The 27,703-nt window shown below is 36.4% G+C and overlaps 1 protein-coding gene across 4 annotated transcripts in view; it reads left to right on the plus strand.

Moving 5' to 3' along the window:
* The window catches only part of QKI (QKI, KH domain containing, RNA binding), a 121,577-nt gene that overhangs the window by 18,516 nt on the left and 75,358 nt on the right, over positions 1-27,703 (plus strand). For all 4 annotated transcript variants that reach the window (XM_010289840.1, XM_010289841.1, XM_010289842.1 and 1 more), the window contains exon 2: positions 6,430-6,546. In XM_010289840.1, the coding sequence (XP_010288142.1) occupies positions 6,430-6,546 (117 nt within the window). The remainder of the gene's footprint in view (positions 1-6,429; positions 6,547-27,703) is intronic.

Raw genomic sequence — 27,703 nt, forward strand, 5'->3', positions numbered from 1 at the left:
GCAAATTTATTCATGGTCATTTTGAGTAAGGAACACAATAACTTAGGTATATGTGTTCAGTTTTCTTAAAAGTGTATCTCTGTGTGTGTGTGTATATATATGTGTGTGTGCTCGCGTGTGTATAAATATACATCACTACAGCTGCTCTTGTAAAAAAAACTAAATAAAAAAACCCACAGCCAACTTTGTGACAAAGCTGTCATTGTGAAAATGGGTATTTGGTCATGATATGTTAATTGAATAAATATTGGAAAATGTTATTGCTCGAAAGCGTATTCAGGTAGTGTAAGGCAGGTAAATGCCCAGTTAAGTTATTTTTATTCTCCTAGAAAACATTTCAGATTAAATTTCTGAGAAGGTAATCTCAAAGCTACCTATTTATAATGTTATGCTACAAGTTTTGGGTTTTTTATTAAACACTAACTGAAAGTATACAGTCTTACCTTCTTAAGGTTTAATATGATATATTTTGTTTTTGGATACCTCAAGTGGTTTTATTCTTGTTTCAAGGCACAGGCTTTCAAAAAACCTAATTTGGCTGTATATCTGATGTTTTTTATGATTATCTAAAACTCAGCTTAAACCAATTCAAGCTATTTCTAATAAATGCAGAAATATTTTATGGAAAAATAACTGTAGTACCAGTATCATAAAACAATATTCCTTTAAAAAGAAAGCGATAAAAACCCCCCACCTCTAATTTCCTAATTTTGGTGGCTCAGTGAAGGCTTGTGTTGGGTACAGAGCCTCATTTTCTGAGTACTTATGACATGTTTTGTCAGCATAGTGCTATTTTTTATCTTCTATGGTAGTATTTCCAATTTAAGTTTGCATATAAATACGTTTCAATTAAATAATTTTCTTCATAAAAACATGCATGAAAATATGTACTGGAATTTAATTTTAACTTTAAGAATAATATTTAGGAGTAATGTTAATCTTGCTCACAAAGAGTACTCACATTTCACAAACAACGTTGTGTTTACACACATTTATCACACTTTCTTTTGAATGCTTTGCTGCAAGTTCCTTTGTGTCTCTTCATTACTTCATTTCCACAGTTAGTGCTTTAACCTGTAACTCTGTCAGATTAAGTTATCTCCCAAGTGGTCTGGGAATGGGATTATTATGATCTGAAGAAATAGCAGGTTCCCTCCAAAATGTCTAAACTGGCTGTCAGTATTACTGCTTAAGATAAAATTACCCGATGTTCTCCATTCTAACATTGAGTTTTCAGTTGCTTCTTAACCTTGACATATTTTAACCACTGGGCCATGCAGAGTGTTGGTCTTCAGCTGCTTGTTACTTGGTAGAGAAAAGCATATGAAAATGAAGTAAGCAGGAGATGCTGCTCTCTGTGTCTTTTAAACAAACTAAAACACCAGGACATTTTGAACCGCATTTTTGGGATGCTTTAGTTTGTTTAATGTATTTAGTATACAATCTGAAAGCTGATTTGGATATGGGAAGGGTGAATATAAGGTACAGTTTTTTGTCTTCAAGAAAATCCACTTAGAGCTGGCAGAATTATGTCTAACAGATGTAGAAGCCTGAAGTTTGTGTGTCCTGTTTACAATTTAAAAAAAAAAAGGAATTAATGATACGTAAAGGTAGTCTGAAAACGGAGAACATGTTTTCATATATAGCATAACTATACTGAAGCTGGTTTCTACAGGCAGTTAAGAACTAAGTAACATCATCAAGAGTTTAATTGTAACAGCAGGTTTTTTTTAAGGAATTCAGAGGATTTATGTGATTTTTTCTAAGTTGGAGATCAGAAGGTGAGACCAAATGCCAGATGACTAGAAATGGATACATATTGCAAAGCATTTGTTGTGGATCATCGGTAAAGAAAGGGCTCTCTTGTGTGTGTTTAGAATTTTTGGTTAATTTAAATGTTTATTATCACGTCTTAAAGTATTCTTAGTTAAAGTCAATGTGAAGTGTAGAGCATCTTTTGTTCTTGGTATCATGAGGAACTACTGAGGTTTTCCTGAGATTTTTCCTTAAAGTAATGTTTATGCTGAGTATAGAAAGTTTGTACTCAAATATGCATTGTGTCTGAGGAACATACAAGCTTTCTAAGACTGTCCTTGATTTCCTTAATTTGAAATAGACTTTAAGAATAGTTTGTTTTGGCTTTTTTCCAGTGACAAGTAACTAGCCCTGCAAATTCAATGTATAGTAAATCATTGGAACATTTGCTGATAAGATGGTAGAATAAATCAGTTTTTAATTAGGCAAAATAATTGTTTAACTAAATGCATGTGCTTATGTTATTTTTTGCTAGATTTGGATATTTTAATCAAATCAGATTTTTTCAAATTCTTGTCCAGTAATGAAGGAAAGAATTTTTTTTCATCAGATAAATTAGATCTTGCCGTATCTTACTTTCAAGTTTCAAAGGAAAATGCAAAACACAAAAGGCACAATAATAGTATGAAATTTAGTACTACTGGACTCTCCCAGGTTCCTCAGATGTTATCTTGCCTGGAAAGTTTCTTAAACATTGTATTTCCCGTATGCTGTGAAAGTCATACGCTTTGCAACCATTTACATTAATGAGCAGATTTGAGTCTTTAGCATACTTAGTTCTTATTTTCCTTCACTACTTTTGTTCTGAGTGTAGGGGCTGTGAGGCTTAGAAGGATTCTAAAAGCATCTGCTCTGCTTGGGAAATAGTTGTTCTATGCATAGGGAATACAAACTGGTTTTGTCACTGAATTTCTGATGCAGTGGACTTGTTGGAGAGGGCACCAGATAGAAATTTTGTCAGCTCTTGGGACCATCAATTGCTGCAGAGTAATCATTAATATCCCAGAGTAGGTGCGTACATTTTGCAACTATTTTCCTAATATGTTTGTTTCTGCTTAAACACCTTCGGTAACAAAGATCCTCATGTACAGAGTCTCCCAATATATGCTGTCCTTTTTTAAAAGTATGTATTTTTGGCATCTTCTCAAAGAAAGGCAACACAGGACTTGGTATGGGATCTTGCTGGTGTGTATTTTGTACATGCTGGAAACTTCGAGCTTGTAAGGTTAGCAAACGAAGGGAATGGGAGTGATGATGCGGAGAAGCAGGTAGAGAGGGAAAGCAACATGGTGCAACTGGTTGGAACTTGAGCAAAAAACCCCAACTTCAGCATCTGGGCTCCACTAGATACTCTAATTCTTGGCTTTGATGAATATTGTTAGTGTTGTATACCTCGTGGTTCCCTCTGTTGTTCCTAAAAAGTAAAGAATTCTAGGTGGTCATAGGATGCTTTTTTGTTTATGCATGTCACGAACATGTCCTTCTGGAGGTTGTTTCTAGAGTTGTAATTTTGAGTTTGTATAGGAAGATTTGAGAAACAAAAATAAAACTTCGTTCAGCTCTTCTAAAAGACCAGGAAAATAATTGTGAAATACTGTGAGTGAAAACGTTAGACATACAAAAATACATTTATTGAGTATAGAGATAGATTAATTGTTGCAGAAGGAGAGACTAATTTGATGAAGGAAAATGAAGCATTTGATTGCTTTTTCTGTATCGTTGATGTAGAAGCAGTTAATCTTAGCGTGGGTCACTTCTGCTTAATTTTTAACATACCCTCTAATTCCAACATGTGTGAGGTTGGGTACATTCAAAGTAACGCAGTCTTAAATTGGTCAAACTGATTTGTGAACCACTGCTGTTTATTTTCTAGTAATTCACTGGGTGTAAGGTGAATCCTAGAGGATTAGACAAATGCAGGGTGAGAAAAGCTGTAAGAAATCATAGGGAAATACTCATAGCTTTGGCTCTGTCTGAATGTTAGAACAACATAGAATACCAGGTTGGAAGGGACTTCAAGGGTTATCTGGTCCAACCTTTCTTGGAAAAAATGTTGTCGTAGGGGGGCATAAAAGTTGCGTATGAATACAAAACTGGGGGAAACTGGCAAGGCAGAGATAATGGAGGGGAGTTTCTGGGGGCAACAAACGTTGAACCAAACATGAGAGCTGAATTTTTTTGTGAGGGAAAGAAGCTGGTATGTATTAATAAGAATGTGGTTTGTAAGATGTGATTGTTCCGAGTAACTTAATCTTGTTGAGGTCTCAGTTCAAGTATTGCCTTGTCCAGGCATCCAGCTTTAAGAAATGAACAAACTCGAGGGTCCAAGAGAAGTAACAAGAACCGTCAGGGTTTTAGAAAAAATACCTATACAAAAAAGTTCAAGGTGTTAATGCATATAGTTTGCAAAGAAAAAGCAGGGGCTGAGCTAACTTGGAACAATTTATGAAAGCTTTTTATAAGGAGAATATTCTGTGATTAGCTGGAAAAGAAACTGGCTTATTTAACAGAATGTGTTGCGGTTTAAATCAGCCATTTCTCAACTACAAGCCACAATTCTAAGTAATGTTCAGACAACATGAATATAGTGGCAAGCTTGAGAGTGATATGAATTCCTGCTTTTTTTCTTAATATCATAGATTGTTCCGTTTACATTTTTAATCCAAATTATCTTATCTTAGAATTTGATTATTCTTTTAGCCATGGTCCAAGTTAAAATGTTAGAGGCTGCTGTTTTTCTTGGGAGATGGAGAATGTAATGATAGATACCTTGTATGTTGGTTAGAGTGGTTTAAAGTCAGATTTGCAGTATTATTTTAGCTTTACCAGTGGAATGGGATCGATATCTAAAGATGTAGTTGTGCAGGAAGGGTGGTTGTGGTGAAAGGCAAGTAAGATGCTGTTTATGTAACATAGTGGTATGATTTTGGTATTAAGCATGAAATGTGTAACATGCAGGATTTTGATAATATTTCAAGGTTGAACTTTGTCACTTGTTGCTAGTTCATTGTTTTATCTGGTCTTAGTAAATCTTCTGTAATTTCCTATGATTCGGCGTTTGTGTATGTATTCATTAGTGCCTTTAATTCCCCCCCTTGATTCAAACTTCGTAATATGTCTTTGGTTTTGAGCTTGGAATACTAAATAATTTTGGGATTGTACCTTCCCTATGAACAGTTTAGCCGTTGTGAAACACTATTATTTTTGTTGAGGAACTTTAATTTGCTTGTGTTCATAATATCTACTCACTCCTAAATAGTTTCTGGTCTTTGCAGTTTTATAAAGGATTTCAAATATGTTGAGTTCTAGTACTCAAAACCAATTTTAATTAACTGAGGAAATGAAACCCAACGACTTCTTCATAATTCCATTGAATAGCTTTGTTTATCAGGATCTAAAATATCCAGACTTCTGTCCTTACTGCAGAGTTTCTGTTCTCTTAATATCTTCTTTGAATTTAATCTTCAGTCTGAAATTTCTAGGTTTATGTATCCTTTGAAGCCTGGTGCTTCATCTTTGCACTGTAGTTGTCACAGAGTACTGCTGTATGTTCTTAATGCTACCTTCACTTAGTGCTTTTTTAAGTCATAGTTTCCAGAATGTGTGATTGAAAATAATGAAAGGGAAAAAACCCTGGGAAATAACATTATGTATTGTCAGTATTACTGTTAAGTGTAGGCAGGGGGTTGTCTGCTGGTATTGGAGTTAGCCAACTAAACATGAAACACTTGCTCTGTTTGCATGCATAACTGAGTAAAGGGTACAACTTACAAAAAATGACGTGCTTTTGTCATGTGTCTGTATATACATGTACATATATATATATGCACATGCAGATTGCCATATATATGCAGACATATATGGCAAATACACTGGTTTCCAGAAATGTTGCCCATGACACCTAAAGTGAATATGTAACAAGCCTCAGGTTTTTTTTATCTGAAGGAAATGCTATGGCATGGGTAGATAAAGAAGAGCTTCTGTAGAATTAGATGGCCAGCCAGGAGCGTGCTGTCCAGATTGAGCCCACCAGAACAGCACGGAAGGGTGAAAAAGAATGTTTTCTGCAGGCTCCTTAGCTGTAGGCAGGGAGCAAATGGATAGTGGGCCTAGGGACCTTTCCTGAAGGCCCTGTGCCATTATGGCACTGGACCTACACCTGGCACCTGATTAGTCCCACCACATGGAAGTTTGTGCGCATGTCTGGTTGTGCAACCAGAACCTGTGTGTTCCATGGTGTGATACACATTGTTGGTCACTAATGAGCACGTCTTGTCATGTTAGTGATGGGGGGGAGTGATTTGTAGTTTCTGTAAGAGCTCATATGACTTAATGAGGAGGAAATTAGGACTACCACTTGCCCTAGACTACTGGGTGTTAAATTTAAAAACCTATTTTCACCTGAAACCTGTATTGCCCTGACAAAGTAAGGGTCACATAGGTATCTAAAGCATGGAAACAGTACTTACCTCATTCTTTAACCTCAGGTGTTTAGTGTAGTGTTCTAAACTAATAAACACTTGATGATATTTTAGAGAAAGAAATACATCTTGGTAAATTTAAAATTATTTTTGTTTACTTTTATAGAAATAATCTTCTTTTTTCCTTTTCCAGTTTAACTTTGTTGGAAGAATCCTTGGGCCCAGAGGACTAACAGCTAAACAGCTGGAGGCAGAAACGGGATGCAAGATAATGGTCCGAGGGAAGGGCTCAATGAGGGACAAAAAGAAGGTAAGCTCTTGAAATGTAGTGTAGTTGCAGATGCATAGTTTTATTTCCTAACAGAGAGTAGGCTCATGTGTCTCTTTTTTGTTGTGTTTTTACTAGATGCTTTTTCATTATCTAGTGTTTTTTACAGACGTAGTAAATAACACAACCTACTCTGAGAAAGTTAAATGTGCATACTCCATAATGGTGCGATTGGGAGTCTAATTGGCAATTATAAAGTATTCCTCAGTAATAGCTAACTTCTAATTGCGTCATGTTTCACAAGGTAAAGGTAAAAGTTGAAGTTAAATGTTTTTTCCTAAGGAAGAGCTGTTAACCTTAAAGGTGTTCTTAGTAACCTTCTTGTTTTGAAATACCAAAGGAGTGATTTGTGAAAGCAGCGTGGATTGGAAAAAGTGGTTAATGCATTTCTGGCAGTGAATTCTGTCCGAGTGAACCAAGAAGCACTGTTTCTGGATTTGTTTTGTGTTCAGGTGGAGTTGCAATGCAATTAGGGCTGTTTCTTGCCCTGTCCTGTAATGTGCATGTTCTGCCCTTATAAATAGGGAAATTAGCGCCATCCTGAATGTCAGGTTGCTCTGGCGGTAACTCCTGGAAGTAATTTATTTTTGCGGGTTTATTATCTAGCTATTTCCCTCCACTTCTGGTTACTACTGCTGAAGTTGCACCAGCATCTCCACTGTAGTTTGAAATGTGCACTTAACAGTATGTGTTTCGTCTTTGTTCCCATAAGTATTACTTCTTTTGGTGCTTTCCTTAGAAACTCCCACTCTTTTCCTTATCTGATCAGTCACATAATACCTTCTATTGATACGTATGCAGCACATAACAGTTAAAACAGAAAGCTGATGTCTACCCAGTTAAAAATCTCAGACTTCCCAGAGCTTATGACTGTCTCACTTTCAAACTTTTTTTGATGCTTCTTGTTTTTCATAATCTGCTGTAATACTGTCACCACCCTTTCTCTTATTCTACCTATAGCTATTTTGGATGTTTAGATTGCCGGCTTTTGAGCAAAGATCTATTCTAACATAGAGTTTTTCATTGTCTGGGTTCTATAGGAGTAAGAGGTTGATATTGTCTTAAGTGCTTGATTTATGAAGGTTTCTTTTTTTAAAAAACATTATAGTTTATGTCCTGAATTCCTTCTACCTCTTGGCTGGGGGGACATTTAACATATAAACGAGTCCTACTGTTACGGGGTTTTAAACTGTAAATGGGTAAATAGGATTTCCTATAACTCGGGGGTGATAGGAGACGTTAACATTTTGTAGTATTAAAATTTTAGCATGCTTCACCCAACATACCAAATTATGTGGGTGTAGATGCTATATTTTGAATCAAAGCATATGGTTGCCAGTATGTGAACAATCTTAATTACATAGCTTTGTGACTATTAATAGTAGTTAAATTTCTACATATTCTATCATACTATTTTTTTAAGAAAAAAGATACCCTGGGGCAGGAGGTTTAGTGAAAGTACTGCCTGTCTTTAAGAGTTGACAAACTTCACCTCGTTTTTATAAGAGAAGACTATTCATTCTACTCTTGAAAGCTACCAGTTTTTGGCTGGTAGATTAATTAGGTGTTAAGACTTCTGAGTACGTGTGTAACAAAGTAAATCTTCATTATGTGGAATATACTAAAATTTAGTTTGCAACAAATGAATTCTCCTACTATCGATTCCGAAGAGAGCTATTGATACCTTAAAAACAGCGAGTACTTAAAAGTTCATTCAGCTTTTCCTATTTAAACATAGTTTTTAAAAGACATTGCATTTTTATCAATAAAACAATTCTTATCTTCATTTATGGGCAGAATTTAAGTTTATTGCTGCTCCCTCTTTGCTTTAGGAATGGTAATTCTAGGTCAGTGTAGTTCATCAGGAGTTAGGTTATTTAACTTCTTTCTGAATAAAAATGTTAGTTCTCGTTCTTTTATGTTCACAGATGTCATAAGCTAAAACATTCAGGTGTCTGTTCTTCAGAAAGCTTGTAAGTATAGATGGGGCCACAAGCTTAAGGTAGTCTACAATGATGCTCTGATAACTTAAAAGTTTTCCAGATTGGCTTTGCTATGTGAAAAAGCACACATAGTTGTGTTAGCTATACTTACAAACAGCTAAAGTAGTGTAAAAAGAAAGGAAAAACCTGCATCTGAGGTCTCAATTTTTCTTCTGAAGAGACCCATTCCCCTATAAGTGTTTCAGTTGCAGACCTTTTCATAGAAAGCACTTCTGTGAAGTAAAGATTACTTCAGATTTCTGGAAATCTCTGTGTGTTCCTTGGCCCACATGTCATAATTCCCCCACTCCCATCTCATCCCTGTCCTTGTTCATACTAGTTTGAACAGAAACCGAAGTGGCCCAATGAATTCCACATCAGGTATGGTAGCCACAGAGTGTGACTAACGGTGCATTTTTGTTAGAGCTGTACAGCCTTCATTCTTTGAATGTTTTTATATTAGGTCCCACTGAGGATATGTCCAGCTACTGAAGATTTCTCTTTCTGTGCTATCAGCAGGGCAGGCACTTATCCTCACCAGCCAGTGTAGTAGATGTTGCATGCACCTCGTCCTTCATTACTCTCAGCTGCCAGCTGGGATAAGCACATTCTGTGCAACGTTGTTGGTCACTATGTGTTCTGACCTATCCACTCAACATTCATGTAGGTCTTGGAGTTTTGAAATGTCTGTTACAGAGTCACAGAATAGTGGAGATTGGAAGGCACCAATGGAGATTCTCTTGTCTAACACCCCTCCTCAAGCAAGGTCACCTAGAACAGTCCAGATGGCTGTTATGTTTACTGCCCATGACCTCCCACCACTGTGCTTCAGAATCTGTCCTCTCCTGTGGGAAGTCATCTCTCTAGATAGCTTGGGCATGTTTACTGTTAGGGGAAGTGGTATTTTTAGACTGATTTCCTCCAGTCTCCCCACTGTATTTTGTAATTGTTCAAAGCAGAATAGGCAGTGTGTGTTACTGGAGTTTTGTCTTTCAGAAAAAGCTTAGAGGAGCTGAGACCTTCTGAGTGTCACCTGTTTTTTTGAGGTTTACTAAGAAAAAGAAAGCCATCTTCAACAAGGACAAGTTCCTTATGGCAGATCAGCTAGAGCTTTGTATACATTAAAAGCCACAAACTGATCCAGTCACCACTTTAATGCCCATTACCTCTTCTAAGTTGTCTGTTTTCTGATGTTTTTGGAGCACAGAGTATGTGACCATTGGTGATTTAATGATACAATACTGCAGATAGTGTTGAATATTAAATAGTTTAACATATTTGAATGATATAATGGTACAATATATTTGAATATCAAATAGTATGACATTGATTGTAAACCAGTGTTGAGCGCCAAATAATTTTTGTGATAAAACCTATTTTCATGCCATCCATTCCTAATCTTTCTAGAGCTTTGCTCTCCTGAGGTGGTTGATATTAGTCAGTAGTTTATCTTTTTCAGACTGGACTTTTTGTTGCCATACATTGTTGCTGCAGTAGCAAGGATTTCATAATCATTGATTATGATGCAGCTTGTGATGCATCCCAATAAGATGTTTCTTCTAAAAATAAAGATTTGGAAGCTGTATTCAAGACATGATGATCACAAATGGACTAAAGTAAGAACGGGTGACATTTATCTGTTTGGGGAGTAACTACACTTCTTGCTATTGGCTCTTGCCTCTTTTCCTCATGAGTTATATTTACAGATGAACTCCTTAGTCTTGCACTGCAAGATGACCAACTTCCTAGGCAGTTAGTGCCTTTTAATGATAACGACCTCTTGTTTTATCTTCTCAAGGGGCTTCTCTTTGCGGATTTTACTTCACAATGCTAATGCACTTCAAAGTGTGAAATGCAGAAGTAGGAGTATTCTCTCATGGAAGGTTAGGTTATGCAAATTGTTTTTTAAAACCCTTTCCTTTCATCTAGGGTCAATGTTATTAAAATATAAATTTATAAAAATGAGTATTCAAGATTTTTCCATTTTTTACCAGATTGCTTTGAAATTTGGAGATAAGAAATTCAGGTTAATTTGTATGTCTGTCTTGTAAGTATATTTCATATCTGCAAACCTGATTTCCCAGTGCTAGTTATAAAAAAAACACACCCTACTGGAAGTGGGGAGGAATTCATTACTAAACGAGTGTCAATCTGTAATGTGACAGCCATGTGGTGCTAAATACCATGTCCTGGAGTAAAGTGTCCATCTACTTTCCTCTTCCTACCTTGCTAGTGGTTGCAGAATCCAAGAGAAAATACAAAGACTGACATGCTGGAAAATAAACCATCTACATTTTCTCTGTAGAAGATTTTACTCTCCTGTGTGAGCCTGTGAACAGAAGTAACGAATTAGAAATATTTGTCACATGCCCAAATCACTTGAACTAGCATAAAATCTTGAAACTTGCTGACAGATTTCCCCCAGAAAACAAGGGAAGTCCTCAAATCATTTGTATCTGAGGCCCAGCTGGTAACCGGAACATCTCTCCAGGCAGCTTTAGACAAATTTAAAATCAAAACCTTAATTACTGAGAATATTGTGATTAGAGCCTGGAGGTACTTGAAGGAGATTATTGGGGAGGGGAGAGGGGTTGCAGGCATTCATCAAAAGCTAATAAATGTGTAATTTTAAGACCAAATCATTTTTTGCTTAGTCTGAGTGCACCTCTCATTAGGTAGTGAGAAAAACTAGCAATTTTAACACCATCAAAGAATACTGCTTAATAAAAGGGAAGGTCCAATGATGAATAAGCAAAACATTATTTTTTGTCATCTCCCTTATCTTACATGAATTCCATAGAACAGGCATTGACAACACCCATAGGGAGTCAGCTCTGTGCTCTTGAACACACTGACTGCCATTATTTCACTTAGAGGGATATGCAGCCTTACGGTATCAGGCTGCTGGCTTGTGGCAGTCTTGGTCAAGTATGTTGTTTTTTCCCCATTTTTTCCTACTTTCAGTCAAGAATCTTTTCTAGAACAGCGTGTGAGGAGAGGGCATAATTTGTTTTTACTTCCAGAGGAAGCATTTCATGATAAAAATTTTTTTTTTTTACAACTGGTTATTTCAGAGAGAAAAGCATGCTGGGCAGGTATGCAGTTCTAAATTTGAAGAAGTCAATGCCTTCATCCAGCAGCTTCAGATGTGTTACACTTTGCTCTGTATTAGATTGTTGGAGCTGATTTGTGGTTCCTGACCTATAGCTTACTTGTTCCCACATCATTGTTCACCTTCCAAGCAGAAATTGTCTTTTGTAAAACTTTAAGTAAGTTCTTGGTTAGTACCAGTCTTGACCTTTGGCTGGTGCAGAGTTGTCACAGTAAGTAGATAATTCCATTTCTTTGGACTCTCCAGTTTTGGGGTTTTTTTTTATAGTAATGCTAAAAACAAATTTAAAAAAACATCCTTGGTACCTATGCAAAGCATGAGGAAAAGATTAGAGTGGAAAAATGTAACTGTCTTGTGATCAGGATATTTTACTACGTTTACAGGCTTAGAATTAAAGTACCATATATTTGTAATATTTTAATACCTTTTAATCTCTGAAATACCATCAGATACACTTTGATTTCTAATCAAAGTTTTAACAAACATTCAGTTTAGCTTGTAAAGGTACTGACATTAAATAATATATACTTTGTAATGTGTCTTGTTAAACAAGCCCTGTTATTGCTGCCCTAATTATAGGATGCTCAACTTTTACGTTCTGTAAAAAGTACTATGTATGAACAAATAATAAAACTATGGTGCTGACACATTTGTTGAAATGAGATATATTTAGCATATGGCAGCAAATGGTAAAGTTGTTCTGTGTTTCACAGTGAAAGGCTGACCAGCCATCATTATTCTTGTCTTCTGGGAATAAATTGCATGGCTCAGCCCTGTTGCCTCTAAAATCTGCCTTTACACACAAGCATGCTGCTGCTGTTTGACAGTTTCATATATCTGTGTTGAGAAATCATGGCCATGGTTTGGAATGGCAATAAAAAAAAAAAATCTGTAACCATTTGCAAAGGTGAGGTTTTGAGTACTTGTTAGTACAGTTATGAATAACAGGAAAAAAATTCTTTAAGTGATTGGGGATATAGGCATGCAAAAGTGAAAAGAAAGTCCATATACATAATACGTGACTAGAATGACTGTCCTTTTATTTAAAAAAAAAAAAAAAAGTCCCTTTCTGACAATGCCAGTGGGGTTTCTGGAGGTCAGATGCTTACTTATACATTTAGAACTATAGCAGAATATATCAGAATCCCTTGTCAATATCCATCATCAAGGGAACTATTTGTTAAAACTAATTGACTTCTACTTACTAGATGCTGGCTGAGGCAGTGTGGAGTGGCAGTTCATGTTGGATATCATGGATCGTGCTTTGTTAACTTTTGTTGCACTTGAAAGCTGCAGCTTGTCTATATATGAGACTGCCAAACTGATGGTTACATTCATTTTTAATTGCTATCAACTTCTGTGACTATACATTAAAATTCATTTTATGAACAGGCTGCTCAGGTAAGATTGAGCTATTACCTATACAGCATATTCCTAAATCTATTGCTGTTCGGGTTATAAACTTTGAATAGAAAATTACTTAAGGCATTCAGAATGCAGTATTTAAGATACTATCTTGGGAACAATTGACCTAAGCATCTAGCATCTTCTACAGTGACATTTCCTCTTAAAAACACTTTCTTGTAAGTATGGATGTCTGCATTAAATTTGTTTTTTCAAACTGATTCATCGGCAGAAAGGGACCTGGGGTGCTGGTTGACAGCCGGCTGAACATGAGCAGACAGTGTGCCCAGGTGGCCAAGAAGGCCAACAGCCTCCTGGCCTGGCAGGATTAGGGAAGTGATCGTGCCCCTGTACTCGGCACTGGCGAAGCCGCAGCTTGAATCCTGTGTTCAGTTTTGGGCCCCTCACTACAAGAAGGATGTTGAGGTGCTGGAGCGTGTCCAGAGAAGGGCAATGAAGCTGGTGAGGGGTCTGGAGCACAAGTCTTATAAGGAGCAGCTGAGGGAACTGGGGTTGTTTAGTCTGGAGAAGAGGAGGCTGAGGGAAGACCTCATCGCTCTCTACACTACCTGAAAGGGGGTTGTGGTGAGGTGGGTGTTGGTCTCTTCTCCCAAGTAACTAGTGATAGGATGAGAGGAAATGGCCTCAAGTTGCGCCAGGGGAGGTTTAGATTGGATATTAGGAGAAATTTCTTTACTGACAGAGTGGTCAAGCATTGGAACAGACTGCCCAGGGAGGTGGTGGAGTCGCCATCTCTCGAAGTGTTCAAAAAATGTGTGGATGTGGTGCTTCAGGACATGGTTTAAGGGACACGATGGCGCTGGATTAATGGTTGGACTTGATGATCTTGAAGGTCCTTTCCAACCTAGTGATTCTGTGATTCTGTGAAATTGGGAAGCTTTCTTTATACTTAATTTTTTACCACTGTAGTGATTGGCCTTTTATTCTTAAACTGATTTTAAACACAAAAGTCATATTCATGAAAAGGTACTTCGGAAAGTACATATTCGACATATCACAACTGCCATTTTAATACACAGTGAAGAATGTACCGTATTAAGCTGTATGAGAATTTGTGTGGTGCAGAAGAATCCTCTAGTTTAGAGTCCAACCTTGTTTAAGAATATACTTGATAGTTGATACCTCCTTGCCTTTCTAGAGGTTCATTGCAAAACATAAGATGTAATGAAAATAATTTTGGTCGCTTGTAAGCTAGCATTTTTTTTTCAGTAGTGAGTACTTCAGAAAATAAGCTTTTCTATTCCAATTTTAAGACCTTTGTTGCATTTGTAACCACTTATTTTGAATGCAGGAGTTGTAAAGCTGGATTTTTTTTTTATTTTTTATTAAAGAATTGCTGAGGCATAGCTTTTTTTCCCTTTTCACCCACAAAACTGAAGTCTCTTGAGTTATATCCCTGGTGTTTGGGAAGTGGTGACCCTCTGAAGAGATAAGAATTTACAGTATTAACTAACAGTGTAAAAAAAAAAAGTTATCACAGAAAAAAATAGAATTCCTCTTAAGCAAGTTACTGATTCAATTACATAATTAAATGCTAAAGGCTGACCAGGAGGAACTATACTTCAGGAAATTCATAAGGCAGAAATGTTGAAGGTAACATGTTATTTCTTGAATCACCCCTGACTGAAGGCTGACTCCTTTTAAGCCTGTTTATGGGAGTTTTATAGTCTAGAGTCTCTAGAGTATCATCTTTGAAACATTACCTGAATACATCTTTTCTTAAGTAAAAAATATTCTGTTCACATTGACAGTTTGAAGAATACAGTGCAAGCACAATTAGCTTAGTTGTGTATGGGAATGTGAATGTTACAAGAGGAGAATGCTTTCCTTAAGTTTTATGTAAGATTTGACGAACACTTCTCATTTGAACTAATTTCTTGCAAAAATATTTTTATTTAACAGTCCGAGGAATGCTCTTACTTTCAAGAGCAGAATAATTTTATTTTGAAGGATGGAAAAATTTAGATGCAGATGTCTGAGGGCCTTAAGAATTACTGTAAAGCAGTGTTAGTCTTTCAGAAAGTATTACTGATACGTATCTGATGCAATGCATCTTTTAGATAGGTTTGTTTCATGCATACCATTGCTTGTTATTGTCTACATACTGAATATATACGGGATGTATTTCTGCATGTGCTCAATACAAAGTTGCAGCTTTGAGCAGATTTTAACACTAAGATACATGTTTTCTTACGTAATGTGAAAAGTAGCAGAAGCCTTTGACTAATATTAACTCTGATATCAGAACTTGATTATATGTAAGTATATATGTATATATGATAACATGTATATATTATTTGTATGTATAATATTGATATATTTTTTCTGAGAGCAGTTAAATTGGTAAATATTTAACTGGTTAATTGGTAATAGTTAACTGGTTATTGAGCTAATTAGATATTGAAATAACTGACTTAATGACATTAAAGAAGTATTTTATTAAAGACTCTGGAAGCTGTAGATTGGGGGAGTGTAATCAAAGCCACCCTAGTAGAAACCAACTTGTATTATACTTTACTTGTTTTTCTGTCGGTTCCTTGTGAGCAAAAAACTTTCTCATCAAGAGGAAAGACAATCTAGATAATCTTGAAATTGGAGAAAAGTAGCAGAGGGTGTAGTGGAAAAAGTACATATCAAGGGAATCTTGAATCATTGCCTGATCATCTGTGTATAAACAAGTCTCTATTTTATAAATTAAAATTCTATGTCTATTGAATGGCAATTGATTAGTCTTAATCTGTAGCATGGTAGAAAATATCTTCTGCAAAATTACTCCTAAGCTTTTGTTAGGTGGGTAGTGCAGAGGGTGTTAATTGTGTCATAAAAAGTTGACTAGGCTACGGCTCACAGCTGTTTGTATCTGGCATTTGAATAGAAGTTTCAGAAGGCTTGGGGGACAATTCATACTAAATTGTTTTGAGTTATTGACAAAATTGTCTGCAAACATCTTATCTACATTTTACTTCATCTAGCAAAGCAGTGAAAAAAAGTGAATGGTTTAAATAATGAAAACCTACTGTAACCTGAAAGTTTTTCCACATACATTCAGCAGAAAAAGACGAGAGAGAAGTTACTGAACTAGGTAAGACTTTGTGTAAGCAGAGTATGGCCATTCTTCATGTACAGTCATACAGTTTCTTAAAACTTTAATCTTCTCTTGCAGGGGTAATAGTGTTGAGTGTTATCTAATAATGCTCAAACGAGGGAGTTGATTCTTGTGAGATTCCGCAAATGATAGATTCAGTGATATTTCCCTATCTTCATGCTGCGCTGTGAAGGACAACTAGTGGTTTTGCAGACTTCACCACTATACTCATTTATCAGTACCGCTAAACTCTTTCTGGATTCTAGATTTTCCCAGTGTATAACTGTAACCTGTTGGGCTGCCCTGGATGATTTTGTATTTGGTATATGGCTGGTTTTGTTTGAACTTTCTTAAGAATTAATACTGTGATATTATAAGCTTGCTTACCATAAATAATTTGTGTTCAGGGTTGTGTTTATGAGTGTGTTTGAGTATTGTAAACTGTGCTTGGATTTCTGTGTGGGGAAAGACCATATGTAGTTTGTGGCTCAGGGGAATTTCTCTATCCTGTGTGATGATTGAATCTGCTTAAATGTGGGAATGGAGGCACAACAAGTTGATTCAGGGAGGAAAGCAGCATGCCTGTGTGTTTCCTGAGTGGGTATCAGTTCTTGGCAGCTCTTGGTTCTCCGTATTTTTTGGGGGGCTGCTGGCAGACTGAATAGAGGTGGTTGTTTACCATCCTGGCTATGGTTTCTTAGGGTCAGATTTAGCACTTCTATTGAGACTGACAGGAAGGCTCTTGTGCGTGCAGCAAAAGAGGAAGGACAAAATAAGATACCACTATTACTGAAACTAAATACTTAATAATTGAACATTTAGAAGATGGGGATATTTGACTTTGTGCTACTTCATTGTTTCACAGATAGAGACAAGTAATCTGTAGTGTTTCACTGTAGTAAGATACTGCATTCCTTTTCAACTTGGAAAAGTCAACTTGATAACAATCATGAATTGTAATTGCTGAAGTGACTGAGTGGTTTGCCATTTAAACTTGTTTTTAGATGGTGACAATTTTCCACTTTTCTCAGATCTGCTGGCTCTGTGTTAGCCTTTGCCTTGCCTAGACTTGGATTAAAACAGACATTATTAATCACGTTACCCTTTTGCTAGGTGTGGCCTGTACTACGCTTTGATAAGGATATGAATGAAATTCAAGTAGCCATGTAGATGTTAATGGTTATGAAGTGGGACAGTATCCTTTACAGTTTAACCAGCTATAGTTGCAAGATATTATTGTTGCGCTTTACACATTTTATATAGGGATGGATTTATTGACAGACAGTTGCACATTTTTATTAGCCTTTTCTGAGAATAATGAGCAGCTTCTGTCTGCCAATTATTCACATTTTTCACATCTTTTTTGGCAGTAAATGGGGAGTATTTTTATGAATGTAGGAGACTCACTGAACTGCATGCACGCTGTGAATATATCTTTAAAATAAAAAAGTGTTTAAAACTCATAACGACTCAGTTTAAAGTATGTGTTGAGTACCTGCATGAAAGGATGAAAACTTATTCGAATGTTTCTTAAGACCAGGTACACAAATCTGTTTTTCTGTTAAAGGAATCTTGTTACTCTTACTGTAGTAGAACACTTAACTTAGCAATGGCCAGTACTGAACTTGTGTGGAGACTGTTTAACTTAATAAAATCTGACATTCTGTGTAAATTAACTGATTTGATTGTTAAGTGCCACAAACTTGCTATGGAACACACACAACACACAGTATTCATGCTTGCTTGACAAATTTGTTAATGTGAGTAATTCTTGAGTGTAATTTGGATCATAAATCAATTCACTGCTCTACTCCTGCACGACAACCGAAATCCTGTCCTCTAACCTTAATAGCCTGCAATGGAGAAAACATTAGGCTGGTTTTGGGTGTTGAAAGTAAAATCTACAAAACAGTGACTTCATTCAGGCAGTAGCTCAAGTGTGCATGACAGAATGGAATAACTCACAGCTGAAGTAACTCTGTAAGAAAACAAGGGTAATATCAAATTCTTGGTTTCATTAGAAGATGTTACAGAATTATGTAGAAAACTTGATGAGAATGGGTGAAATCAGTAGAGGGAGGAAGTGTCTAGTTGGTACAGAAATGTCAGGACTTTGGCACAGAGATGCTGGGAAGCAACAGGATGTTCTCATGTGTGAAGAACTAATATTTCTGCGGAATGAACTTATGCAGATAGTGTAGAGAGCAATCCAAAGTAATTTACAGAGCAGTTATATTTTCATAGCAAGGGCTATGGAGGATTTTTTTTTTCTTCTTGAGTCTTTGTAGGATCATGAATCTCTAAATGTTTCTGTTCCTTTTGTTTTAAACTAGGTCAACCCTTTTTTTTTTTTGATCCTCTTTCACAAACTTCTTTGTTTCACAAGTTATGTTCATTTTTCTTGCTTTGACATATGGTTCCTCTTGGTCCTCTAGGGATATCTTCTCTGGCTGTCTTACCATCTTGGTTGTTGTTGACCTCTTTCTCAATGGTCATGTGCTTTATAAATCATTATAATAAAAGGCGGGTTAATCTCCATGGTGCTTCATTTATCCTCTGAAAATGCAATGAGAAGCTGTGAAAGTGCACTGAACTGAGGTGGTTTCTAGCATCACTTTATATATTTGCATGAAAGTAGCGAATTATATAAACACTGGAGTTAAAATAGTGTTGCAATGGGGGGACTTGAGTAAGGAAGATAATGTGAGACCTAACAAAATAAATTACAGACTTACAGTACTAATAGTTAAAATAATTCAATTTGCAGAAGACAATATGAAAGGAGGGGAAAAATCTAACAGCAAAAATATCATAAAAATATTTCCCAAGAGTCAGGGAGATTTGTGAATTTGCATTATTTACTTGTCTCGAAGTTACTGGAACATGAACTCTAAATGTAGTAGCTTTTGAAGAGGTGTGGAGTGTTTGAAGGGTAGATACTGATGTTGCCCTCAGGCTTGGCTAGAGGTTTCTGTAGGTAATTTGTAGATGTGACATGAGGAATGAGTAAAAATTGAAGGTTAAGATTAATTGGTATCTCAGAATTCTTGAAGTCCTTTTTTGATTCCTGGCAGAAGTAAAATAGGCAATGTAATTATGAACCAGACTGTCCTGGGGTTTATGCATCGTTTTGTGAGTATGCTGGTGGTGTTTTTCCATGCAGAAATGGAAGGGATTTTTTTTTCAAAAGCAAAGAACAGCCTGTTAATTGAATGCCTTAATCTGGCATTTTGCCAGTGAGTGCATAGAACCTAAGTGTTTGGCTATAATACTTACTGTGTAAACTACGATAATAAATTTTTATGTGGTTAGTGCGGTGTTACTTTTTTCCCCAGTTTTTCCTTACTACTCTGACCATGTGCCATGGCACAAGGTTGGTATGACTGTTTTTTCATGGAGGCAAAAATGAATTGTATGTTCTGGTGTAGGATTATATAATTATCTGGAGGGTTGGGTTTTTTAAAATTATTTTCCTTGAGTGTTGGTTTTCTTTGTTGCATTTTTTTTAACTGTTGATAGCAATTTATTTTAAGAAAACTTCTTCCAGCTCGATAGCCAGTAAAATCAGACCCCAGTGTTATGAATGAAAAGCTGAAAACTGGTCTTTCTATTCTCCTGTCCTCTCTTGATATAGTCTGAGTGTTGTATCATCTCTGCAGTCTTGAGCTCTGAGAACAGTTCCCAAAATCCTGTCCAAAACATGGTCATGGTGTCCTAGTTCTCAGTATTTTTTTTCCCTTCCAGCTCCCATGTTTCTCCCCGTCAAAATGCCAGTTCCTTTTCTGTCTATAGGATCTTTAAACTCTGGACAAAAGATCCTGATGTTTTGGCCTAGATAAACTTTTTTTTTGCTTTTTTTTAAAATAGTAAATGTGATCATGCACCTTAATTTCCTGATCCTTAGTGTTTCTGCTGTGGTGGTACTTGGAAGTGTAAGGAAAGAAGTGCTGACAGCACCTGGTCAATTCTGTGGGAAAGCTGCCATTCACTTTAGCAATTGCATGTCTGTCTTGAATAAGGAAGAAGCAGTTTTTTGAAAGATGGGACTCCTAGCACATTAATACCAACTCTGTCACTGCTTGTGTACAGTTTGGAGTATTTTTATAAATGATTATCTGGAATGTTTAGTCCTGCAGCTGTGCAGAAACGATTAATGCTTCCCAGGCAATCAGATGTTGCTGAAGTATTGTAATGCCAAACCACATTTAGCCAACTGTCTGAATCCACCTGAAGTACTTAACTGATTTAATTGATCCACCTGACAGAATTATTTGGGAGCCACTTAAGATGCAGTACTATTGATTTCAAATGCCCCACATTTTTACAACCATACGTATTTAAGAGAATTTAATTTTTAGGTTGCTGGGGGTCATGGAGGGGTATTTTGTTTTAACTAGCTTTCTGAACTGACAAAACATACTGTAATATATAATTTCAAGAACTAAAAGCTAGTAGTTGACAAAGAAATTCTAGTTTTAGAATGAATTTTTATAGCGGAAAGTATGGGTTGTTTTGTGTTGATAATGTAAGTTGTATTCACTCTCCAACTAGTGAGTAAGTGAGCTTCAAATGACCAAGCAGTCTTTGAAGTTGCTCTGAAACAATCATTTATAAAGTCATGGACCTGTTGGAGCAGGTCCGGGGGAGGACCACAAAAATTATCAGTGGGATGGAACACCTCTCCTATGAGGAAAGGCTGAGGGAGTTGGGATTATTCAGCCTGGAGAAGAGAAGGCTCCAGCGAGACCTTCTCACAGCCTGTCAGTGCTTAAAGGGGTTTTATAAGAAAGATGGTTTTTAGCAGGGCCTGTAGTGACAGGACAAGGGGTAATGCTTTTAAACTAAAAGAGGGTAGATTTCTACTAGATCTAAGGAAGACATTTTTCACAATGAGGATGGTGAAACACTGGAGCAGGTTTCCCAGGGAGGTGGTAGATGCCCCATCCCTGGAAACATTCCAGGTCAGGCTGGACGGGGCTCTGAGCAACCTGGTCTAGTTGCAATTGTCCCTGCTGATTGCAGGGTCTTGAACTAGATGACCTTTAAGGGTTCCTTCCAAACAGAACTACTCTGTTCATTTAAATTTTGACTGACAAAAAGATCTAGAACTTAAATTTGTTAACTTACACTGACTCAGAACAGCATTAACCAGAAAAGATCTTAATCTTAACTGTGTTACAAGCCAAAATAACTGATAAATTGTATAGTTATTAATGTGATTTGAAATACTGAAGCTAATCTGGAAATTAGTCAATATGTGGTGAGGAGGCAAGGGTATAGAAAATGCCAAAATTGGTCTTTGCAGCCTGACTAGTAGAATCTTTCAGTATCCAGCCTTTTAAATTATAAGTTCAATTTAGCTTGTAATGCACCTCTTCGGAATAATTAATAAGGTAGTAAAATTAACCTTCCCTTAGAAAAACCCCACTTCTCCGTTTCTAAGAAAAATCAGATACTTTGAATTTGCCATGCCTTCTATATACACCTGAAGAAACAAATGTTTTGAAAATAAAACCACATGTCCTATTGATTATGTGTTTCAGTTCTCTTAAGGAAGTCTGATTTTATTTGATTACTGCAGGCTGCAGACCTCTTATTTGCAGTCTAATTGAATATGTGTTTCATGACTTGTAGTAGAAGAATCTACAAGGTAGAATAAAGTGTAGCAGTTTAGAATTAATAATATTTGACCTATTATTTGTGTTCCTGTTAAACCCACTTGCAGTTGGCTGTTTCTGCAGGTTGGAGTATTAAGTGTAGTAAATTTGGGTAGATAATGCTGTACCACCAATCTTGTCAGATGCAGAAACTGGCGAGAAGCTGGCATTTTGAGTATGCTTTTCGGATCCTGGCGTTCACAATAGTAGACACAGGATTTTTCCAGTGTCTTCCTTGGTGAGCCACATAATAGATGGGGAATTTTGCAGGGGCACCACTGGGAGGGAATATTCGGGTTCTCCTCCTGTCAGCGGTATCATTCTTTACATCGGGCTGTAGTGAGTAGGAGTTCAAATATGCAGGTTACATTTGCTGCTCAAACAGTTGTTTATAGTGACCCTTAGGGAAGAAGCAACAGAAGGGATATAAATGTTGCGTGGGCAACAACAGCAAGCTGACAGGCAATGAGTTTTGCCTTACTGGCTGGTTAAATAAGGCTTCTTTATTGCAAGAGGAGGGAAAGATAAAATCAAGTTGAACATTTAAAGGGAGGGGGGGTGAGAGGGGGGGGGGGGGGGAGGAAGCAAATTTGAAGACCCTCAAAATGTCAAATAATTTGTCACACACATTCATCAGCTCATAAATGTCAGTTCTTGTAAAAAGCCTTTCCAGCTTTTCCTTGTATCTGAGTTTCCAGCACATATCAGGGCTACAGTTGGGCTTCAGAGTTAAACTGATTTTTTTCTCGTGTAATTTTTGCTGCTCTCCTGACCTTGAAAAAGGATCTCTGCTCCGGTGAGAGACATCTTGAAGGATGGTTGGCAATCATGGAATCAACTAGGAAGGCATTTTATTTACTTCAGTTATCTGACTTGAAAGCTAAGCCTTAGGAAAGAACTGTTTCAGCTTCCTTTGTTAGTGTACATTTCCTCATAGCCAAGTCACTGAAAACACAGGCTTGCTTTTAGGGATCTTTTTCCCCCCCTCCTGTTAGCTTGGAGGTGCTTTTGTGATTATTTAGAGAAACAACCAACCAAGCACTAATAATATTGCAGTAGTTCTGCTTTCCGGGCTCTTCAGAGCTACTGCCAAACATCCTTTCCCACTGTTTTAGCCTGTGGTCAGCGGAACTGTGGGCTAGAGGCCCCATGAAATATCTCAAAGAACCAAACCCATATGTGATCTACAAGCATGAAGTCAGCACTTCCAGTAGAACATATCTGTGGGCCCTCCAAAAAAAGGGTGTGGGGGTGTATGTGTGTGTCAAAAGGGCTATTGCTGCCAAAATTATACTAGCCATGTGGTTCATAGTGACTTTCTTTATATGAACGCATTTTCAATATACAATGAAAAATTCATTGATATTTAATAATTCTGCCTTTTTAGCTGTGAAATTCATTACCAATAAATGCACAAGCTAATGATTTTTTTGTGAATTTGAGGATGCAGTGAGCTTAGGTGTTGATAATAACAGTAGTGGGAAAAGTGCCTAAAGAATATGGTATTCAGTTCCAACTTAGTTAACCACTATCATGTATATATTAAATTAATTGTAAGATCATTTTCATTCCCTGATGAGCTGTGTTCTGGGTAATGTGCACTCCCATATTAGCTTCTAAAACCTTGATAAATGCAATCTGTTGGAATGTTTTTAAGACAATAGCTATTTAATGAATAGCTTGTTTGTACAGGAGAAAAGAATAAGCTTGATTGCTTACAATCTGACATTTGGAAAAGCATTTTTTTAGATCTCTTGTATTTGCATGTCTAATTGCTATGTAATCAAAACTAAGTGAACTGTAGCTACTTGAAACCAAAAAATGAAAGGCAATCATCTTTACAGGGGGAAATATCCCACTCATATGCAACGCTGTCTGAATATTAGAATTATATTCTTCTTGTGTTTAATTATAGGTGTCTGACTGAGCAGTAAATTTATGCCTGTGTATTAAAGCAGTGAATGTGACCCTGAAACATCAGCTTTCCTTTGTTGAAGCAAAGCATTGGCATTGAGGGAACTTAACAGTGTTGTGTATTTTGGTGATAAGGGATTGTGCCAGAATAGCTGTTAATTACCTGCTTTGTTTGATATGGAAAGTAGTGGTTCCGCACTTTTCTTCCCACCAGTGACAGTACTCAATTAAAACTTGTATTAAACAGTGATAATGCCCTCGTTTATCTAGTGGGGAAGACGTGAGGTGAAGAAAATTAACAGGATTTTTTTCGGCTTTGTGTTTTTTTTCCCCATGAACCAAGTGACAGTAAAGAGAAACAGTTTTGTCTCTGTCACCAAGTGTGTTTATCACCACTTTGTGACCAAGTGTGGTGGTGTGTGGAGGGGTTTTGGTGTTTTGCGTTGGGGTTTTTGTGTGTGGTGTTTTTTTTTGTGTGTGTGTGGTTTTTTTTTTTAATTCTTTATAACTCTTAAATCTTGCGACTTACAGTGGCTACAGTAGAAGTTTAAAAAAAAAAATCCTTAACTGCAATGTGGAAGTACAAATTTGGAAGACGCTTGCCCTGTCCTGTTCCATGTAATTCCTCTGTGTGAAGCATCTGTTGCCATAGGCATTACTTCACTGGTTTTTGAAATTTTATTGCATTGCTTACATGTCAGAAAATGACATTTTTTTTAATATAAATTTATTGGCTGAGCTTTTCTATTCCAAGTATTTGAAACATGTTGGTTTTATCAGCTTCTGTTAATATTTGTGGCTTGATAAAGAAATTTCCTCAGATCTGATTTTGCAAGATTTTGTAATCAGCTTAATATTTTCCCCTTAGATTTCTTAAGAACGTGACAAAACTGAATGCTGTATTTTGGGTGTGAAAACTTCAATCTGAGATGGGATTCTCTAAGTAGCAGCTATTTTTTGCATATCTAAACAGAAATAGCAAGGAGGAGTGAGGCAAGGAAGTTAACGTGGAAGAAAGACTTGGTAATCTGTATGGATCTTTCTTTCCTTGAGGTAGCAATACTGAAGAGTATTCTAAAATTGCAAATGTACAAAATACATCAATAAACAATAAGAAAGGGTATGAAATTGTTACAGTAACACTTAAATGCTTTTTATTTTATTCATCCAAAGAAATTACGGAATGGCTTGGTTACTTTACTTAGGAAGTTTAGAAGGTCTGTGTTCAATAAGCATTCAGTAAGCTTGAACAGCTTTATTCTGCAGTGAAAGCTGAATGTTTGATGCTAGACTAATTTGGCCAAAAATGTGAAACAATGAAAAGGATTAATTACTGTAACAGATTTAAACCATGTACAAAAAATTTTTTTAAAAGTGGATATGGCAATGCATGGTAATTCAACTAGAACTTCAGAGCTCTAAGTGTTAGGTGAATGGAGGTCATGTGCAGAACGTAAGATTGGTTGCCTGCAATAATTATGCACAATTAATAAATTTTGTTTAGAAGGCATATTGCATGTACTGATGGTTAGCAATAATGATTAGTTTTAGATATAACCTTAGAATTATTAAAAAAATAATTGCAGACAAAACAATACCTTAGAAGGCTTTGTAAGGTGTGGAAAACTTGGAAGATTTTCTTGTTTGGTTGAACAGTGTCATCGTTAAAGAGCAGAAAGATAGCTTTTATTTGGCACTGGAACTTGTAATCTCAGAGCACACAAGCAAACAGCAGTGAAAAGTCAGGTTTCAAAAAAAAGTTTCAATTGTGTGAATTTATCATGGTTTAGAGAAAGAAAACTGTAGAAATCCTTGCTTAGATGAAATTTCATAAATAGCATTTTTTATAGTAGTCTACTCTTTTGAGGTAAATGTTTTTCTGTGCATATTAAGTGATAAAGTTCATGAAATTACTTAAATGTGTACAACTAGCAGTGAATTTTCACATGACTATTGATTACATCTTTAGAAACTTCATAAAGTCAATAAATGTAAATTTTTGTCCTACTCACCGCACAAGTCCCCTTTCATACAAAGTAAACAGTGATAAGCATTAAACCAGAATTTGATAAGGTGTTTTATGATCTGGCATTTTGAAGTGGAATGATCTCTGTCCATTTTGTCAACTGTTTTTCAAATCTTCTTTCTTCTGCACTGTGTAAAAAAACAAAACAAAAACAAAAAAAAAAAAACCAAAAACCACAAAACCAAATAAATCTGAATTTCAGTTGCATTTAGACTAACAGAATTATTTCATGGCATAGCTGTGCTGCAATACAGTATTAGTATAACTCCAGTAGCTCATCCACGTGGGATTAGGTTCTGCAGTGATTAATTAGATAAGTTCTTATGATCAGACATGTGCATTGAACAGTCATTTCACTTCATAGGTGAGTGTTGCAACCCACACTATCCAGGCACAGATAGGTTTTTTTAATATCAAAGCTACTTCGTTGAGGCTTCCTTAAAACTTTCATCTATTTAGTATAAAATCCCAACTTCTGGTAAGGTTGAGGACAATGTTCTTCTAGAACGCGTAGTCTTAAATGGACATATTGTACTTTTTGTTCTCTGTAAAGCAAAGATAATGAGCCTGTCAGGTTTTTCTGTTTAAATCAAACTGTTCTGGTTACATTTCATTGACTTTGGTCACTTCAAAGTTATTTACTAAGATTTTTTTTTCTGAGCATTTTCTCTTATGCATTTCAGATAGATTTTTGAGCAACTATTTCATGTGTTTTCTTTTAGAGAAATTTCCTATTTCCATATACAGAACTTAAAAATAATGTTATGATACTCAGTTTTGAATAGTTATTAATCTACTGTATTGTCACATAATCTCTACATGCAGATCTTTTTGCAGAGAGGAAGACTTCTATGTTGAAACTATTTGCAGTGAAATGTGGAAAAGTAGAGGAACTTTTCTACTTTAACAAGTGCCTTTCCTAGACCCTTTTTGCATGAGCAGGCTTTCTCTTTATGTTTGTTCCTGTTCTTGTAGAACTTGCAGTCACTTTTGGGGGGGAATTTCAGTATTATCTGAATCTGTCCTACAGTGAGGTACCTATGTCTAAGACTGAATGGACGTTGTCTCTTCCAGTTTCCAGTCTAACCCTGCCCTCACCCTCCCCCCCCCGCTGAAAAATGCCAGCTGGAACGAACAAATCAGGTAGTTTATTGCGCTCACCTCATTGGCAGTTTTTCCTGGTGGTTTTTTTTTTTTTTTTTTTTTTTTTTTAGGTTGGACAAAAATGTTGTATTACTTAAGTGACACACTTTTTCAAATAGTAAAAGCTCGCTGTTTTGGTAACCTTTTTAAAAACTCCTTAAATTTCTTCTACCAAGAAGCTTTAGGACATGAAATCTAGAAGTTGAGAGTTGACTTTCAACTCTCCAGAAGAATGCTTTTTATTAAGCAAACTGGTGACAGAGTTTAAGTAACACGTGAGGAAAATTCAGACCACTTACCTCCCCCCGTAATCTGAGTTGATGGTACTTGTAATTTGAAATACACACCTGCTAAATGTACTTTTTTCTGTGATGAAAACCCTACTGCTGAAAGCATGTAATAAAATTTGGTTTTGTTGCAGATGTACACAATGAATCATAATTTCCATTAGGCTCAGATCCTGCCTATGGATCAGCAACTAAAACACTGAAAATGTGAACAGTTGTTTTATTTATGGTTGGGACGTATAGAGCATGTCTTACATTTGTACTTCTGCCTCTTAGCTGCATAACAATGTACTTGCATGCATCTGGTATTTGAAGTATTCTCTCGCTGAGGTCATTCTGAGCACAACTACATAAGATTTTCAAGTAGATAGCGGTGATATTGATGTTCTTTATCTCCTCTCTCCCTTTTCTTAGCCATTTGGACAGTTGAGAAGGGAATGTGATTCTCTATGGGGTAAAAATTCAAAATGTACTGTGACAGAAAGTAAGGAGAATTTACAGTTTAGCC

This window comes from Phaethon lepturus, unplaced genomic scaffold (genome assembly GCF_000687285.1).
Source record: "Phaethon lepturus isolate BGI_N335 unplaced genomic scaffold, ASM68728v1 scaffold1186, whole genome shotgun sequence".
Lineage (NCBI taxonomy): Eukaryota > Metazoa > Chordata > Aves > Phaethontiformes > Phaethontidae > Phaethon > Phaethon lepturus.